The 19690-nt window shown below is 44.5% G+C and overlaps 2 protein-coding genes across 2 annotated transcripts in view; both read right to left on the bottom strand.

The window, feature by feature from the left end:
• The window catches only part of STON2 (stonin 2), a 173771-nt gene extending 164942 nt beyond the window's left edge, over positions 1-8829 (bottom strand). Inside the window, exons 1-2 of the mRNA XM_057318736.1 lie at positions 8464-8829; positions 6356-6450 (exon numbers count right to left, since the gene is read on the bottom strand). The gene's annotated coding sequence lies outside the window, so the exon portion shown is untranslated. The remainder of the gene's footprint in view (positions 1-6355; positions 6451-8463) is intronic.
• Positions 8830-13937: 5108 nt separating this feature from the next.
• The window catches only part of SEL1L (SEL1L adaptor subunit of ERAD E3 ubiquitin ligase), a 52653-nt gene continuing 46900 nt past the window's right edge, over positions 13938-19690 (bottom strand). Inside the window, exon 21 of the mRNA XM_026519390.4 lies at positions 13938-18184. Coding sequence (XP_026375175.1) covers positions 17975-18184 — 210 coding nt within the window. The 3' untranslated portion in view covers positions 13938-17974. The remainder of the gene's footprint in view (positions 18185-19690) is intronic.

The following is a 19690-nucleotide window of genomic DNA, read 5'->3' as shown; positions in this document are numbered from 1 at the left end:
GTAATCCCCAAGGGTCTTGGACACCAGCAAGAGCTGTTAGGTGAGGACAAAGAGAAACCCTTTGTGATTTGGCTTCAGACTGGGGCCTGTTGAAGCTGGAGGACTAGCAGTTCAGGCTCCTGGTGCTGGAGCCACACTGCACCCCCTTTAGTCAATAACCATGACTGCAGCAGGCTGACATGGGGAATTCGGTCCTCCATCACCCAAGAGAGACCCACTGAGGTCAGCTGCCCTGCTGACACTATAGGTCTTACCCCTTATGACCTCTCCCTCCCTACCAGCCCCACACTCCTGACCCACCACAACCCCTCACTAACCCCAACGCCTCAACAGGAGGGGACACATCCTGACCTCCACCCACAGATCCTCAGACTGGGTCCCCACTCTTGGCCAGGCTTCAGAGAAAGATCTGGGTCCTTCCACCAAAGCTAAGGTGGCAGCACTGAGTTATTTTTAGAGACCATATTTGCAAGCACTAAAAAATCAAATATTGGGGCACCTGGGTGGCTCAGTCAGTTAAGCATCCACTCTTGATTTCAGCTAAGGTCGTGATCTCAGGGTCATGGGATCGAGCCTTGGATTGGGCTCCTCGCTTAGAGGGGAGTCTGCTAGAGATTCTCTCTCTCCCTCTGCCTCCACCCTCCACCCAGTGCTCTCTCTCTCTAAAAAATTTTTTAAAAAATCTTTCAAAATCGAATATTAACAAATTCAAGGTGCTATAACAACAATACCAACACAATGATGTCACCGCTGTTGACTATGGACAAGCTACCATATTCGTAGTGATTCTACAACCTGTGAAAAGAATGTCAGTAACCTCCATGTTTTTTGGGTTTTGCTCATTATTTTTTTTTTTTTTTTAAAAGATTTTATTTATTTATGTGACAGAGAGACAGCCAGCGAGAGAGGGATACACAGCAGGGGGAGTGGGAGAGGAAGAAGCAGGCTCATAGCAGAGGAGCCCGATGTGGGACTCGATCCCGGTACGCCGGGATCACGCCCTGAGCCGAAGGCAGACGCTTTAACGACTGCGCTACCCAGGCGCCCTCATTATTTTATACAAGTTAACCATCAACAAAATGCCCTAGCAGTGGCTTTTGGACTAAGCCATGGGTTTTATTGGGAGTGGAGTCAGCGCTGAATGCATGAATCCATACTCAATGCCAGTTGATGGCAACCTGATGACGAAATTTAGACAAGAGCTTAATGAGGCTTCATTCAATTGGGTGGCAATGTTAATGGCAGAAGGGGGAAGTTTCCAGACACTGAGCATGTAAAGAGCTCCTCACTGTCTTCTGATATTCTGTGCCTAGGAAATGAGTCACTGAAGGCAAGAACGTTGGAGGAAATTTTGGTTGCAGAATATTCACCAAATCAGGCGGGGACTCTTTGCCCAAGAACAGAAGTTACTGTGGCAAGAGTGAAAAGTCATTGGCTGGGATTCACATCCGGCCACGTGGCAGTTACCTGTGTGCTTGAGCAGAGAGATGAAGATGGGAAGTCCAGGAAGCTCCATTTTTGAGCTCCACACAGAGTTTCCTTCCAGCTGGGGGAGTGTTATGGGAAACCCCGCGGTGATAAAATCTGACCCCTGTGTTGTCACAGACACAGACAGTGGAGACAGAGCCCCCTGCTGTTCTAGCAAATCCTTAAATCCAGCTACGGAGAATATCCTTCCATCCTTCCATTGGTGATGTAAAAGGGGGACAGTGCTGGTTTTGCCAACACTGTTTAAAGAAGATGTACCAAAAAGTACAAATGCTGTTACATTCAGATTTTTTCTTTTTAAAAAAAGAGGGAGGGAGGGTGTGTCCACATGTGCCTGGGAGCGCGAGTCTGGGGAGGGGCAGACAGAGAGCGTCTCAGGCAGACTCCCTGCCCAGTGCCAGCTGGCACAGGGCTCCATCCCACGATCCATGAGATCACGACCTGAGCTGAAACCAGGAGTCTGATGCTTAACCAACGGAACCACCCAGGCGCCCCAGTTTTTTGACTTTTGTCAGAATGTTTGCATAGGTGACATAATCACATGGTTCAGGGTATACAGTCCAAAGTGTATCTCCCATCTCTGTCCTGTCACCACTCAGTTTTCCTCCTCCAAGCACACCGATGTCACTAGCACCACATCTATTTTTGTCCTGCGGTAACTGAGGCACATATGCGTACATATGCATTCGTCCTCTCCGTTTTTACAAGAGTAGAGCCATTTTGTAAACATTCTGCTCCTTGCATTTTTCATTTAATATATTTTGGAGATCTTGTCATATTAATATGCAGGAGGACTCCTACTTTTTTTGTGGTTACATAGTATCATATTCCTTGGGTGTAGCATAATTTGACCAACCAGTTCTTACTGATGGACATTTACATGATTTCTCATCTTCTGCTATTACCAGCAGTGTTGCAATCCCTTGCACCACACGTTCTCAACAGGGACCATATCACATCTAAAGGGATGCGAGTGTGTTCTTGGCAGGGGGAAAAATCCTCCTCTATTTATAAAGCACAGATACACACAGAGTACTTAAACACATATTCAGTATATGTGTGGTATCAAAATTTTATGAGGGTGGAAGCAGGTGATTAGGGGAAGAACAAATCCACAAAAGTTCCTTGGGATACCAGCAATGCAACAAAGTGGCCAAACACTCACACTGCCTTAGTCCAGTCCCTGCTGCCAGCAGGACACAGGATCGCCATGACTGGCGTAGACCTGGCACAGACTCTGGAACTGGGCACGTTGATGTTGGAGCAAAGCTGGGATGCTACCGGCAGGAAGATGAGGGTGACTGACTTTAGTCTCGAGGCTGCTGGCGTCTGGACCAGGCGCATCCTACTCGGAGCACGAGGACCCTGGGAGCCTCCCTTCGACTCTCTGTGTGAGGCCAAGGACCTGGGATGGACGAATGAGCACAGCTTTCCAGTGACAACCTTGCCTCTTTCTTGACTTATTCAGAACCAATTGAAATAGTAACATAGTTTTCTCTTGATTTTGGAGTATCTAGATTTTAAGAAGTCCTCACAAATGTCGTCACTCAGTCAAAGTCCATTTATCCCTCCCCGCTGACTTACTCGTTCAACACCAGTAAGAGTTTAGGATAAGTCTTAACCTCCTTTTGACATTCTTTGAGGAAAGGGGTAATGAATTTGCTAAGAGAGTAGAACTTAATGTTCTCACGCACAAAAGAGAGAGAGAGAGAGAGATCCATTTGTGAGGTGATGGTTGTATTAATTAACTAGAAAGGGGGGGACCCATTCCCAACGAATATGAATATCAAACCACCACCATGTACGCTTCAAATATCCTAGAATTTTATATGGCAATCATATGTCAACGAGCTGAAATTGGGGGGAAAAACCAATTAAAAAAAAAACAACTATTGTGAGCCCTGCTCCTGTTCAGGGCTAGTTAACACAGGAGAGCATTTATCCCCTGAAGACATGTGGGGCTCACACACATGTGAGCCTCCTGTTTCTCTTGGATCCCCTTTCTGGGGCACACACAGAGACGAGGGAGCCATTTCCCTCACCACACCCCGCTGTTTCCTTTCTCAGTCCGTGAGACTTGTTTTCCTCCTCGCGAAAGATTGCCAACCCTTGCCCGGCCTTCCTGGGGCGGAATCGGCTTCCTGCTTCTGACCTGCGTCTATTCTTTCCTTCATCAGGAGCAGAGCCAGGTGGGAGGGTTGGCCAGTGGGGCGGATCCCTCAAGTCACGAGGGGCAAGAACATGTCACCGAAATGCTAAAACCCACCCATGAAATGCAACCAGGTGAAGAACACCTTGTTTCCAAGAATTCCTCTCAGGGAGGGTGCACCCTGGGGCCGGAAGGGCTGCTTCAGGCAGTGTCTGGAGGGAGCGGCAGGACCCCTCACGCACCCACGGCACCTGCTCTAGGAATCCCGCTGGCCCCCAGCTGCTTTCCAGGGAAGGGGGTCCCTTTTACGTAGAACATGTTTCCTGCTTGAATTATGCACATTCAGGGTGAGCTGGAAGGCTCAGGATGGTGGGGGAAGGCTGAGTTTCCCTCCCACCTTCCACCTCTTCTCTAAATGGAGTTGAACAAATATTTATTTATTTAAAAAGATTTTATTTATTCATTTGAGAGAGAGACAGAGAGAGCACAAGCAGAGGGAGCAGCAGAGGGAGAGGGAGAAGCAGACTTCCTGCTGAGCAGGGAGCCTAATGTGGGGCTGGATCCCAGGACCCGGAGATCATGACCTGAGCTGAAGGCAGATGCTTAACCATCTGAGCCACCAGCCACCCCTTGAACAAACATTTAAAGAATATTACTTTGATCTGTGTCCATGATTAGCCTAGGGGTCCCGGTCTAGTTGTAATCGGTGTTCATATTTTCTAAGACCTTTCTTTGTTTGTTGGAAACATACATTTAAAAAGAAAAAAAAAAGTGGGGCACCTCGGTGGCTCAGTCAGTGAAGCATCTGCCTTTGGCTCAGGCTCAGGTCATGATCCCCAGGTCCTGGGATCAAGCACCCCCCCCAATCGGGCTCCCTGTTCAGTGGGGAGCCTGTTTCTCCCTCTCCCTCTGCCTGCCGCGCCCCCTGCTTGTGCTCTCATGCACTCTCTCTCTGTCAAATAAATAGATAAAATTTTAAAAAAGAAAGAAAAAGAAAAAAAAGTTTTCCAATAATCACTCAAGTCCCCGAAGCCATAAAGGAAAAAATTGATATATGTGACTCCACAACCAAAAGCATGATGACCGAAACCACCACAGCCATAGTCAGCAAATATCAAAGTGGGAAAAGACTGCGATTCATTTTACAGCAAGAGGCTAATTTCCTTAATATATAGAAAACTCATAAAAAATCAATAAGGATCAATAATCCTAATTGGAAAAGTGAACAAACGACACGATGAATGGTCCACAGAGAAAGAATTCCATGACTCCCGGTACGTGGGGATGGTCATCTGCACTCAACAGAAATGCAAGCTAACAGCATTGCAAGGCCCTGGAGATTCTTACTGGAAAAATGAGATCATCTTTTGTGGCAGACATTCTCCCTGCCCATTCTGAGTTAACTGTAGTGAGAGACACGTCCTGTGCACAAAGAGGTAAACTGAGGTAAGCTTAAAAAGATGAGTTTATTTGGGGATAACAGAGGAACTGGAATTCGGGACAAGAGAACTGTAGCAAGTTGCAGGTGAGTCCGTTGAGGGTTTGGGGTAGCTATGTGTGTGGGCAGGGAATGGAAAGAGGGGAGAGATCAGTTAAAGTCCATTAAAATTTAAAAAATAATGGAGACCAGCTTTGAAAGCTTCCCAAGCAGACAAAACTAGCCCAGTCACACAAACAAAGCTCCAGTCAGCCCCTTTGTGGGACCAACCCAACCTAGTCATCTCCTGCTCACGCCTCTGGGGAAACTTCCCAGGGTTGATACGAGACGACCTCTGATCAACTTCTCATCCCAGAACATTCCAAAAACTATCACTTTTCTGTAAATCAGGCACTTATGGGAAATCCGTCTCTTAGTCCTTAAGTTTGGTCTCCCTGAGGGCACATGCATGAGATTTTCCATTTTGTTCCAGTTCTATTTTAGATTGAAATGGTTTCACACCCACCACAAGGGCCTGCTTCTGTCTGTTTCTTAGCTTCTCGTGGGTGTGGAAGGAGTAAGACTGGAAGACGGAGGACAAGGAGGCTTCGGGAGGCAGCGTATGGAGGGACCTCTGGGAGCGGGCCTCTGCTTCCCACGTCCTCGCATCCAGCAGCAGGGTAGACAGGACGGCGCGTGGGGCTGCTGTCAGACAGCCTCAGCCTTCTGCTACCTCGGTGTTTTAAAAACGAAACAGCACAAGAGGGGCAAGGAGACTGCGCTGATGTTGCCAAATGGAGGCCCAGACGATAAACACGGGGAGTCTGGAGGGTGGGAAGATGACTGTGTGGGGGTGAAGGGACACTTCCAGCACGCCTCGAGGGCCCTCTACGTAGAGGCAGGGGGGCCTCTGTTTGAGAATCCAAGCTGTTTTTGCTTTGTCTCAGCATCTTCGCAGGAAAGAACTCTCTGAGAGCAGTCAAAGCACAAAGATACGGAGCAGGGACGCTGGACTAGAGATGGATGAGGGGACACATTTCAGTACAGCCTGGGGTCGGGACCTTAGTCTGTCCCTGATGCCAGCTTCTGCGAGAGTCTGGGGGGCAGCTGTACACCCGAAGGAGCCGCTTCATGAACGTCTCTCTTCAGGGCGGGAGCACACGGTGAAGCTCCTTTGGAGCCATTGACTGGAATGGGGCTGAGGGACACATTCTCCATGGGAAGTATCTCCGTGCCCTTTGGGGCAGGGGCCCACATCGTACAAAAGAAATATCACCCCTGGAGAAGACGGGAGACATTACCTGAGTTAGCAGGAGATCCCAAGACCATGTCTGAGGCTGCCTGGAGTCCAACTAAGTGGAGGGAGGTGGGTCCAGGGTTCTCACAGAGAGTGGAGCTGGAAGCCAAAGAAATATGTCGATGTGATAATATTTTTACCTCTGAGGTGACAGTATCTGCGAACACACTGGGTTGGTTAGATAGGAGACAGGTGGAGTAAGAAGGGCCAGGTTGTTGGGATTCTGGCAGCAAGCTTGGGGAGGGCTTTAGCCTGTAATGGTGAGCTATGGATGGTTCTTGAGTGGAGGAAATGCGTGTCTCTTGCAAATTGTTTGAGCAAGATTAGTCTGATATATAGGGGAGATCGAAGGGGAGGGGAGCAGAGATGACATGGAGACGCTAAATGGTAGGACTGGAAGATCTTAGCCAACATAATAATAAGCAGGAGTGAAGAGGGTGGAGGAGGTGAGACAGAGCACAGGGGAAGCATCTGTTTTCAGATGGGGGTGTCTCCTCTGCCTCCAGCCCTTGCCTCCCCATTTCCTGGCTGACTCCAACTTGTCCTCTACACTCCAGCCCTTCTTTCAGGAGATCCTCCAGCTACCACCTCCCTCTGCCAGCCAGGGGGCGGGACCCCACCTCCATCACTCCCTCAGAGCCAGGGTGGGCAGGGGCCACCGCCATCACTCCCTCCCAGCTGGGGGGGGGGGAGGCAGAGCCACACCACCTCCATCACCCCATCACCCCCCTGACCCACGGGGTTGGAAGTGTGCCTTGGTCTGCCCCCTCTCTGGGCTGTGTGTCTCTCTTAAGGGCAGCGAGCTTGATTTTTCAGCGTTACATTGTGCGCCCAACATGCATGTTATATGTGCTTATGGGGCTAGAAAAGAGGGAAGAGTCTAAAATGCCTCACCGGTTCTGGTTTTTTTAATTTTCTTTTTGTTTTTGTTACATCTTAATTTTTTCAGATGTCGTCTTAACAAGTGAAAGTCGTACTGATGCGTGGGCAGCATAGGGGTAAGGCCGTGATTCTCAACGTTTCAAAACCTATCATTATGCAATGGAGCTTTTTAAAGATTCTTTTTCACCTAATCGTCTTCCTCCCAGCTCCCCATGGATAAAATCTTAATGCCGCACATTCACTGTGTATCTGTGTGTGTGCTGGGGTCCTTGGAGGGTGACAACCGACTGTAATATCTAAGACTTTTTCACATACTCCCTCCCCCAACAATAAAAAATTTTCCCCCTTTGGGAACATGTCACCCCTATGGAGAATACATGGTGTGGGGTGAGTGCATTTGTTTCTCTGGACTGTTGTAACAAGTTACCACAAACATGTGGCTTAAAACAGCAGAAATTTATCGTCTGACAGTTCTGGAGCCCGGAGGTCCAAAATGAAGTTGTCAGCAGGGCTAGGCTCCCCCAAGGCTCTAAGGGGGAATTGTTCCTTGGCCTCTTGTAGCTTCTGGTGACTCTGGACACTTGCTGGCTTGTGTCTGTGTCACTCCAGTCCCTTCCCATGGACTCTCTCCTGTCTTCCCCTTTTCTGTCAGTGTCGAATCTCCTTCTGTCTTTCTCTCAGAAGGACATCTGTCATGGGATTTAGGGCCTGCCCTGATATTCCAGAAGATCTCATCTGGAGATCCTTAACTTTTTCCAAAACAAGGCCACATTCACAGGCGCCTAGGTCAAGGAATGAAAATGTCTTGTTGGAGCCACCACTGAAGCCACCACAGTGACTAAAATATTTTTAGGGGACGCCTGCCTGTGTCAGTGACACAAGCAAAAAAGCTCTGTGAACATTTCACAACGCACAGTGCTGGTCCGGTGTGGTTATTCAAATTCTGCGGCGCTTCTAGCAGTTACAAGGATTTTGTTGGGGGAAGCCGGGGAGGATAGGCCCCTCAGATTTCCCCCATCCCCAGAAAAGACCTCATTTTTTTCCCTCCGCCCCCTCTCCTCAGGTGTAGCCATTTGGTGCCCTCTAGTGGATCTTTTGGTAACTGCAAGTCTTAATTTTCCCAGGAAAAGATTCAGATTTTAAACGATTAGCTATAAGAGCCATAGAACAACAATTAAACAACGGCAGAAGGGACTTGGGGCATCTACATTATAACCCACCACAACTTACCGTCCACTCTCGGAGAAGCGGAGCGGGGCAGAGGACGCTGGCTGCGCTGTGGCTTCTGTACTCTTGTTTCCTGCTTTTCAATTTGCAAAGGGCTCTGTCCCTTCAGTGGGCTGCCTTCAGTGTGCTGTCCTGCCCTCTGTCTGGAGCACAGTCACCCCTCGGAGGGGCCTCCAAGCCCGTGAGAGCACCCGCTTGCTCTCCCTGCCCTCAGAGGGCTTCGTAGCAGGGATTTCTCCTCCCTGTGTGAATGGGGAGAAGAGAGCAGGGGGAGCAGGGCATCTGACTCCAAGTGGGTAAATCACACAGTAATAAACCCTGCAAGGAAGTTCATCTGCATTTAAGCAGGTTTTCTCAAGGGCTGACTCTGGCTCTTAACCGTTTTTTAATAATGTTATTTTTAAGTCCATCCACAAATTCAAACATTAACCGAATTGATTTGTGTGTCAGGCATCATGCCAAGCTCTGGGCACGCACGAGTGAGCCAGGCGGAAATGGTGTCATTCTAACTCCGATTTGCCAACAGGGAGACCGAGATTGAACAACTGCTGTGAATCATCAATGATAAGAAGGGCTGTAAAGGGAGAACACGGAGGGAGGCACAACAGGTGAGCCAGATTTAGTGTGGGGCTAGGCAAGGAACTGAGCAAAGCCAGGGATGAACCCTGCGCGTACACACACTTCTCCCCTGGAGCAATTCATCTTTTTCACCAGTTCAGCTATTTCAGGAAAGCGGATGTGGGAGGTCTCCTGCTAAACTTGTAGACAAATCAGGTAGGGGCATCAGGTAGGACAGTTACATTAATGCTCTTAAAAATTGAAATCAGGGGGGCGCCTGGATGGCTCAGTCGTTAAGCTTCTGCCTTCGGCTCAGGGCGTGATCCTGGCGTTCTGGGATCGAGCCCCACATCAGGCTCCTCCACTGTGAGCCTGCTTCTTCCTCTCCCACTCCCCCTGCTTGTGTTCCCTCTCTCGCTGGCTGTCTCTGTCAAATAAATAAATAAAATCTTTAAAAAAAAATTGAAATCGGGAACAGCAGCTTTGGTTCCGAACTCTTGGGGGCCATTTTAAAATGAAGTCCTTGAGGATGAGCCTTGGTGTCTCTGATTCCCTGGGTCACCCTATTTCTCCACAATTCATAACAGGAGGTGCATAGAGAAGTTATCTAAAGCAAGTCAAACACTGATCTCTCCATAACCAACAGACTATTTGTTAAATTCAAAGTTTGCTGATGCCGGGAAGGAGAACAAATGTGTGATGATGGCAGCCTGTCCCCAAGATGGTCCCCATCAATTCCTTCCCGCTCTGCCCGCCCATCGGATTCTCCACTGGGAGGTGGCATCTATTCCTCCGCCCCATACCCCGTGGATCTGGGCTGGCCTCGGTGACTCACTGACCTGTAAGATGCAGTGGAAATGATGTTGGGGACTTCCAAGGCCAGGTCCTAAGATGTCATACAGCTCCACCCGGGCTCTTGAGATGCTCTGAGCCCCGAGACCCCCACACATGATGGGGCCATCCCAGCCCAGGCACCAGGTGTGAGTGAAGGAGCTGTCTTGGGTATCCTGGCCTGGAGGATGTCAAACAGAAGCTGTTCAAGCCACCCCAGCAGGGGCCTCAGACAGGGTGGCACGGAGATGAGCCCACCTCCAAGCGCTCTAGATGTTTTCTCCTGCCTTTAAACTTGTAAAGCCACAGAAGATGCCTGGAGACACTGCTTTAGCAACACAGGCTGAAAATAGAACAGCGTGTTAGCAGGGACTGGAGCAACGCTGACATGTGGACTGGAGAACGTTGCAATATTTGGTTGTTACTTTTTCCTGTTCCTCACAGCTCTGTGTTCACACCTCCTCTCTAAACCTCCCCATGCTGCATTGAGGAGACAGCATAACACGCTACTTAAGAACTTGGGTTTTCTAGTGAAGTGTCTTATGTGAATTCCAGTTTTACATTACACTGAGTGGCCTTGAGCAAATGGCTTAGCCTAGACCTCAGTTTCCTCATCTGTTAAATGGGAATGACACACATAGTACCAACATCATGGAGCACTTGAGATTAAGTTCAATAATGCATGTAAAGCACTCAGTGCCTGTCATCTCTTCACATTTGGTGATCAGTCAATCCAGTGGTGGTTGGTGGTGATTCCCAGAGCACAAGGCCTGATCTTAACTCATCTTTAAATTCAATGTACATTTCAGTGCCTGGGACACAGTGATTAATAAAGGCTGTTGCATGTATGACAAAGTGAAACCTTATGTTATAAACTGTAAGATCGACCTTTTTACCATAAAGGATAACTTTGCCTGTAAATTATTTGGAGCTAAGCACTTTAGGTCAATGGAATATGTCATTTCTATTATGAAGTCCTGTAAGAATCGGGTGTCAGTGGAAAATTAACTAATTTCCATTGCTTTTGGCCTTTGAAAGCTCCAAGGGCTGGACAGGACAGGACTTTAATGACCATTCCTTGCAACCTGTCTCATGGTGCATATGTAAAGGGAGTGGTTTGCCCCAGGCCACCCCGCTGCTGTAGGGACAAGAGCCCAGTGCAGAACTCCTTCTGCGTTATGCTGGTGAAGGTGATGGATGGAGTCCTTACCCTCTTCCTTTGCATTGCAGGGCCATTCCGTGTGGTCAGGACCGATCACTAATCTCTTCTACAAAGGGACGGCGCACCTCTGGAGAGGCAATGGGAGAACCTGTCGCGAAGGCAAGAACCACATTTAGGCCATGCATGTGGTGTGGGGACACTTCCTTTATGCATCTGTCCCACTTGTCATCATGACGCTTACACCGGAACAATGACTCATCGGTAAAAAGCCCCTTTTATTAGTACTAATAAGTCTGCTGGGATGCAATTTAATTTTTCTGTAATTAAGGTTGGGGTTTCCTCCTGGTTCTTGGGTCTTTCTTCTATTTCACTGCTTTCAGGCATAAATGTCCTGTTCCTAACTTCCTTTACTGTATGTCTGCTGAGACTCAATAGATTCTTCTTTGGTCTAGCAAACACGAGGACATAAATTATCAGTTAAGTTAGTTATGTAGTTTTAATTGTTTTAAGTTTTAAATGAGTGAGAAAACACAGATACCAAGTAAACAAACTTAAGGCTTCTTCAACTGCTTTTTTTCTTGCCTTTGAACTCATAGAGGCTGCTGTTCACAGCTCTGGTGTGGACAGTTCTGCTTATGGCACCTTTTAAATTTAGAGTCAAAATAGGGACTATAGGAAGATCTTGCACTGTTTTCACCTCTGCGTTCTGGCAGCCAATTTCTGTGCGTTGTGTAAGATGATGCCAGCCAAAGAACACTGTTCAAACAGTACGGAGAAGAAAATAACATATTTGTGTAGGTTGGAAAAATTCAAGTAAATTCTTTACTAGGGCATAAGGATAATAAGACCAGCTGGATGAGTCCCTTCCCCCTCCTCCCTTGCACAATCAAGACTAGTTTCTATTTGTTTTAAAAGATTTCGTTTAGAACAAAAAAATTCAATTAATGAATTTTTTTCTAAGAAAAAAAACTACACACAAGGGCCTGGGGGGCGAGTGGGGAAACCCAGATGTGCCAACTCTGAAACCCACAGCTGTGCTTTCAGATCTTGAAATAAATCTGTTTCCAAGAATGGAGGTTTCTGTTGTTCACATTTATATCTTGACTCATGCAAAAACATCAATGACGTCTTTATGTTCCAGGTTCAAATCCTTATTTAGGACACTTGAACCTCATACCTAGCACTTACAAGACTTCTGAGACATTCTTTTCAATCCTGACAGGCTAGCAATATTGAGAGGTAGGGAGAAGGCAAGGGAAACTGCAGTGAGCAATAACAGAAGATAATTATATGAATGTTCTGAAGTCAACTAGCTGACCACATTCTACGAGAAAAAATTATATGGGGTTTTAAGAGTTTAATACACAATTCAGCATTAACTGTTTAAAAGAAATTAATCCAGACCAAAAATATTTGGCCACTAGGAAAATCAAGAGTTTGGCTCAAAATGTAATACTAACAATAAATTACAAGGTTGGTAGAATCCCAAAAATTCGTAAGATTAACTTGACTTTCTAAGTGGTGGCAGAAATACTTAAGAACACAGCAGCACCTCCGTTTGAGCTGGTAGATTCTAAAGCTCCTTTTTCCTTGCCTTAAAAAAAAGTTGTTTGTTTTTTTAGTGGCTTCTACTACAGAAATTACTTCTAATTATTTACTTGCATATATTCACGTATATGCTGTTACATAGCATTAGCAAATGTCAAGGCTAGTATAATCAATCAAATTATCGTTAAGGAAGTTAAAGGAGAGAGGCTGCTTCTCATCCAGTTGCAGACTGAGGACTCATTTTAATGACTTCTCAGAAAAAGGCTAAGGGATAAATAGGCATCACACCAACCCCAAGTTGAATGGTCAAACTGTTGTTACAGCTCTGATGTCCAATTTCCCCACAACATTAATTATAGCCAAGGTCAGTCAAGGTTCTGTGGGGTGGCTGACTGTGCTCCCAGAAGCAAAATTTGAGATCCAATTTCTCACTGTCCACAATTTGCATCATCTGGACATTTTATCCAAGTATCTGATGCTTCTCAGCTGGAACATTGTAGCTCAATTTACTTTTTGAGTTGGCTGCTAGGAAATTAGGGCCAGATTTATAGCCTATTTCTAACATGCATTTTGTGTGCCAAGTTCACTCCTGGTTTAATGCTTTCACTTCCCCTTTATCTAGATTGTCTTACTTAATCCACGTAAACATTATCATTGTGTGTGGCTCTGCAAGCCCTCTCTTAATAACTTTTTGGGACAAGGCAATGAATAAAACTTAAGATACATCTCACTATATATCACAGGCTAATTCAGGTTGAAGACCTCACAGATTTAGAAGGTGGTAATAGAGGGACACCTGGTTGGCTTGGCCAGTGGCAGCATGACTCTCGATCTCAGGGTCATGAGTTTGAGCCCCAGGATGGGTGTAGAGATTACTAATGAAGTGGTAATAGGGCGAAATAGGTAAGGGGATTTAGAGGTACACATTTCCAGTTATCAATATTTGGCCACTAGGAAACTCAAGAGTTTTGCTCAAAAGTGGTAATAGGGCTAGATAGGTAACGGGGATTAAGAGGGACAAACTTCAGTTATAAATCATGATATAATGTACAGTGTACGGAATATAGCCAATAATACTATAACTTTATACAATGACAGATGGTGACCAGAATTGTGGGGATTTTATAATGTTAAAAAAAAAAAAGGTAACATTTCTTAGCAAATTCATATTATCCCTACAACAAAATTCAACTTATAATAATCTGAATTTGGAGAGTTAAAAGTAAATGAAAGATGGATTCGAACTGCCCCAAATGAATGTTCCCAGAAGCTTCTAAAATTCCAGAAAGGTCCATTGAAAACGGAATCATTCAGATTAAAAAAAAAAAAAAGTCTGACTGGAAAGGTGCTTGGTCATGGCACGTTATGGCATACAGGATAACCAGAGGTGGAGTCTTTATTTCACAAGTTTCAAGATACAGTACAAAACGAATCTGTACATCTCTCTATTAACAGGATTTGTTTACACAATTATATTACACTTCACCAGCCTTTATACCGTATTTAATTAAATACAAAATAAATTTACAAAAAAGTCTACCATGGTGTTCCTTCCAATGCCAGCTGATGGTCTTTTTAAACTTCTCCTAAATATTGATAGTGGTTATACCTTGATCGTATCGACATTATGATTTCTTTTTTTAAATCAAAGAGACTAGTGTCAGCTTGTCTGTCATTCCAGATAGGAAAAACAGTGCATGTGAGATGACTTCCTGCACATGACCAGGACAACCTTCTCATGCACACAAAATTGGGAGTTTTGCAAATTGTCACTTTAAAAATACAAATCAGTTTTGCTTGGGATATTTTAGATTTTCTTGAAATACCAAGTGAAAGGAGAAATTTAGCTTCAAGAACTATTACACATTTAAAATTCAGGTAGTGACTCAGACACTATGGTGTTTGGAAATTTTATATTTCCATTTATATTGGAGAGCAGTGACTGAGGAAAAAGATTTTCATGAAGACAGAGGTTTCTTTTGCTTTATTTCTTGCATTCTTCTAGTCCTAATATTGTGCAACACATGTTAAACTCACTTCCAGAACAAATACGAGCTGTCGTTGCGGCAAAAGTAGCCCACATTGCTCTTCTTGGCAGGTAAAGGGGCTGTTTATCTGACACTGTTTTGAAATGTGCACGTGAAACATTAGTCCAAACCTCTGTAAAGGAAGTTTTTTGCAGATGGAGCTCGACAGTACTACACATGCCACACACATGAAGAGCTGTGGTCTCCATTTACAGGCTTGCATGCATGCTTCCAAAACGCTGGTTTGAAGAACAGATATAAGGAGCAAAGAAAGGAGGGAAAAATGAAGCAAAAAAAAAAAAAAAATCCTACACAAAATACTTAGGTTTCCTGGAGGCAACAGCAGCTCCTTAATTAAATAAAGCATCCGATCATGGTCAGATCACGGTAGAAGTTTCTACAACTTCCCAATGGTACAGAGCTAGAACAACTGAGCAGTAAAACTTCCACAAATTAACCTTATACGCATGAGGGTAACAAATCCTCAAGCGTATTAAGGTAAATGATTCCAAAGTTAATCTCATTCAAGTGCTAAAATGATGAATTTTGGGGAAAAAAAAAGGCATTTACTTTTTCTGTGCCATTGAATATTAACCAAAAATAAGATAAGCCTTACTCAGAAAACAGAAACAAAAGTTTCAAACACAGAAAGAAAACAAAAAACCCAAACACCAATGCTACCTTTGTAACATAAAATAGAATCAAACGGTGGTCTCGAGACTCTGAAAACAGTTAACTAACCACAAACCAAACACAGGAGAATATAAGCTAAGTACTCCTGTCGTGACCTTCGAAGGCAGGAAGACAGGCTAATGGGGTCAGGAGACAGGCTACCACAGAGAAACGAAGCTGCACTCAATCTGCTAACTCTAAATTCTAACATTAAAACTCCTGAATCCCGGAGTTAGTTTCATGTCACTGACATTAACTAGCTTTAGTTACTGTCATTTTATTCAAATGGATGCCATTTGATTAGGTAAGTATTGAGCATTATTTTAGGAGAAACACCAAACCCAGTTCCTACTTGCCTAGGTATTATGTCCCATGAACAGAGAAGAAAAAGGGAGCAGAGTATTTTGCTACAGTCGTGAGGACTGAAGTCACAAGCCATAGAACAAAGTTATTTTAAATATACTGTTCAAATTTCCTGTTGCAAATGACCCAGGGGTCAAGCAGGCAGTGGAAACAAGCCAGGAAGAGGCTATGTGGAATATCAGTAATAAAAAGGACAGGGCAGGTAGTGGTACACTAGCAGGAAGTCTGTTATTGCATGAAGAACACGACCGCGCCTTCCCACTGGCTTTAGGTAGTGCACGCTGCTTTAGGAAATGTCCCTTCGAAGCACGAATGGAGGGAAGTAAAGCCAGAGATACAAAATGTGGCTAAAGGAGAAATCAGGTGGATGGATGGTAGAGGGGAAGGAAGGGAAGTTCAGTCATCTTGGAGGGTTTTAAAACATTTAAATACATTAGGACAGTTCCTTCGAAATGAAACGTGGCCGCTCCCGTGAACTCGACTCATCTTTGAAGGGTGGGGAGAAGAGGCAGTGGTGAAGACACCAACGTATTGTACCAACCGCACTCAAATTTCTCTCAGCATAAGGGGTCAAACCCGTCTTACTATTCAAGAGCTGCCCAAAGCAACAGGACGCTCTGGAGGGTCAAACTTCCTACCTTTCAGATATGCTCTTATACACATGGTCCTGCGACCACCTCTTCAAATTTGGAAGCAATTATGTGGGAGTAAAGTTTGCTTACCAGGTTTCTCATAATACTCTAACACACACACAAGAGCGTACGACTTCACATTGAAAGCCTTCATGTTCATTACAGACTCATTAAATCTAGTTCTAAATACAACCCCAACTTCAAAAACCAAAGTCTTACAACTCTACAGGTAATAAGCTCTTCAAGTTTTCTGGCAGATGAGGGATTATGGAAAAAAAGAGTAGAAAGTTTACTATAAACAGACTGAGGTCAGGAGGCATAGAAAGCCTGCTCAGATACTAACGTAGTCTCAGACTAGACCTAGGCTGGTGAATACCACCATCTGACAATAAAAAGAAATACAAATTCGGTGTACATTTAAATTTCTTCATTTGTAGGATATGTGAAGTCCTCGATTTTCTCTGTTGTTGCTGTGCTCCACACTATTTAACCAGGCAATTCTCAAGTGTCACAGCCTTGATTTTTCTACAGTTACCAGTGGGAGGGTGGTGCATAGGACAGCTAAGGAAGTGGCTGACTTTCTACTGTAATAGAAAACTGCAGAAGTAAAAATCGACCTGAACAGTATAAACAGGCTTTGGCTTTCCTTAAGCACTGAGTTTAATGCATCTTAGTTCTCTGAGTTTCAGTTTTGTAATGGTAGTCACTGTATGCCACATCCTGGCAATCATATTTCAAATCAAAAGAATTCAGGAGGGTGAGATCTGTTCTTTTGCAGTAAGAAATGCAAAGTAAAATCCTGGGAACAAATGCTTCATCTTTCGGGAAAGTGTGTCTATCATCTTGGTACCCCACCCAGAGTTCTTTAATACGGTTTTCTAATTTCTCCCACTTAGTCCATCCTCTGGCTTCTGGATCAAGGCTCTGTATACTCAAAACAAACAAGCAAATTACAGTGAGTAAGTGGGGGCAAATTCACATGTTAGCTCAAGGAGTCAGTTCACGTTTTATATATTCCATTCCAAAGAAGTGAAGTTCACATAAAACTCTTTAACACGCCTTTCAGTCTTTGAAGGAGAGAAGTATGGCATAAAGTATGACAATCACCAATAAGAAACCTCCCAGCCTTCCCTTTTAAAATAACCAATATGTGAGTATGTACACTTGCATGTGGATTTGGTAAGAGTTCCTCAGTTATTGCAGTTCTGAAACGATTTGAAGACTTTTTTTTGTTTGTTTTTTTGGTTTTTTTTTTTACTTAAAAGGCAAGTTCTATTTTCAGACTTTCAAACATGTTAAGGTTAAACTTGCAACTAACTGGTTTTTCCTTTTTACAGTGATCAGTTTTTAGTGTTGATGCGCAAGACCTTAAAGGTGGTTGATAGAAGAACTTATGCACATTGAGAGAATGACCGAAAGGACCCAAGAAAGACAGCTGGGTACAGCAGACATTGAGTGTCTCATATGTTTCCAGAAAAAGGGGGGGGGCACTGAGAGCTGTTATTCCATACGGCACTGAAACAAACATTCAACTCAGTTTAGGTGAGAGTTACTTATCCCTGAAAATAAAGGCATCAGATTCTAAGCAGCTTTAGGAATTCAATGCTTCCTTGTGCCTCTTCCAGGAGGTGACCGCTGATCCGAAGTCCTAAATCAAATGCAAGTGTTCTCAGCAAACAATTTCCTTGGTGGTCACTGATCAAGGCTGGACACGGTGGCTGTTACTGTGGTGGCTGCTGCTCTGGTGGCCCCTCCTGCTGTGGTGGCACTGGCCGTGGCCCTGGAGGCCTGGGGAGAGGCATGTCTTGGTGCTGCCTCTGCCTGTAAGCTATAACTGTTCCCAGGAGCAACGCGATGATGGTCATGAGGTAAAGGTCCCACTCAGGTCCCAAAAGCTGGTCCATGTCAAGTTGGGTGAACATATCTCGAATCTTAATGAGAATAATATAAAAATCATTATGATCACTAAAATGTCAGAGAAGGAACTAGGAAAAAGTTACATCACAAATTAGAGATGAATACAGAATGTATTAAAGTCATTGGTTTTAGGAATATTTCGCAATGCAATTTTAAAAAATGGCTTTAAAAGCTTTCAACTGAAACTCAAAAAATAACTCGTCTCAGGAACTGAGTTATTATTTTGTAACAGTAGGTGATACAAAGTGTCTAACAGAGTTCCTTTCCATCAGTAATCCAACTCACTCATTTCCTACCATTTTTCACAGAAAATACTTGCAAGGAATACTGGGGACAGTGGAGAGCCAAGGGGGGCAGTGATCAGTGTCTCTGCATGCCTGTCACTGAGCTGTCATGGCGGCACACCAGCTGAGAAGCCCCGTTCTCATGACTGCAGGGGATTTCACGTCTTCTATCATGTAACTGACGACAGCAGGAATTTCAACGTTTGGTAGCTGAATGACTAATGCTTTTTAAATAGGATTTCACTAAATCTTTAACACCTGAATTTGAACTTAAAAGTTATGTTCTTCGTCTATGATACTTTGTTTTACTGTCACTTAAGAGAAGTCACTCCTGATACTTTCGGACTGCTGCCTACCTACAAAGGAAATAAACATGGGGTATAAGCCTTTATATCGAAATAAAGTTATATTTAAAATGTCCCCATAATATATATTTGTAGGTACAGCTGCTAAATTTTTCTGGAAAAAGATTATAAGAAACTATTAACTGTGTTTCCTGGGGTGGGACCTGTAATAGGAGGTTTTGTGTTTTCTGTACTTTCTCCTCTTATCTTACTTATCACTCTCTCTCTTTTTTTTTAGTTGGAATATCTACATGGTAGGATTTTGGAGCATTTTATTGTCTTCTTTATACTTCTGTATTTAAGAAAAACAACAAAAATTGAATACCGCCTGACCAAATCTTGGACTATAATCAGCAGTTTCTTAGTCCTACAAACTGTGAGAGACAAGGGTCTGCAATAGCCCCGAGAGAGAGAGACAGCAGGCTGCCACACTGTTAGCTTTTCAGTTAAAGGAGCAAAGATTGTTTCCATTACTGGAGGGTACACCACGCCTGGTTCATGCTATCAAGCAATTATATACTTGCCATTACAAATGTATAAGCAATAGGAAGGACGGAGTCCATGCATGGAGGCCCTCAACAGCACAGGATAGGGCTGCAAAAAGGAGCAGCATGGACTCCAGTTACATCTGTGTCACACAGAAGGAACAGCCTGTTCTGGAATTGAATGCTCAAATGGTCTATCAACCTGTCCTGAAAGATATTAACAAAAGGTTGAAATATCATCCTATCCTGGTCTGGAGTGAACTCAAGTTAAATAGCCCTTGTTTCTGCATACATTTTAGGATTTTCAGAGTTAAATCCTGCATCAGTTAATCCATTATGAGGAAGTAGAGGTAAAGCACATGTAAACCAGGAGAACCCAAGAGCACCTACCCAGAAACACAGGTAAC

This window comes from Ursus arctos, unplaced genomic scaffold, assembly GCF_023065955.2.
Source record: "Ursus arctos isolate Adak ecotype North America unplaced genomic scaffold, UrsArc2.0 scaffold_25, whole genome shotgun sequence".
Taxonomy (NCBI): domain Eukaryota; kingdom Metazoa; phylum Chordata; class Mammalia; order Carnivora; family Ursidae; genus Ursus; species Ursus arctos.
The sequence above is the reverse complement of the archived record's forward strand: the minus strand, read 5'-3'. Positions and strand labels throughout refer to the sequence as shown.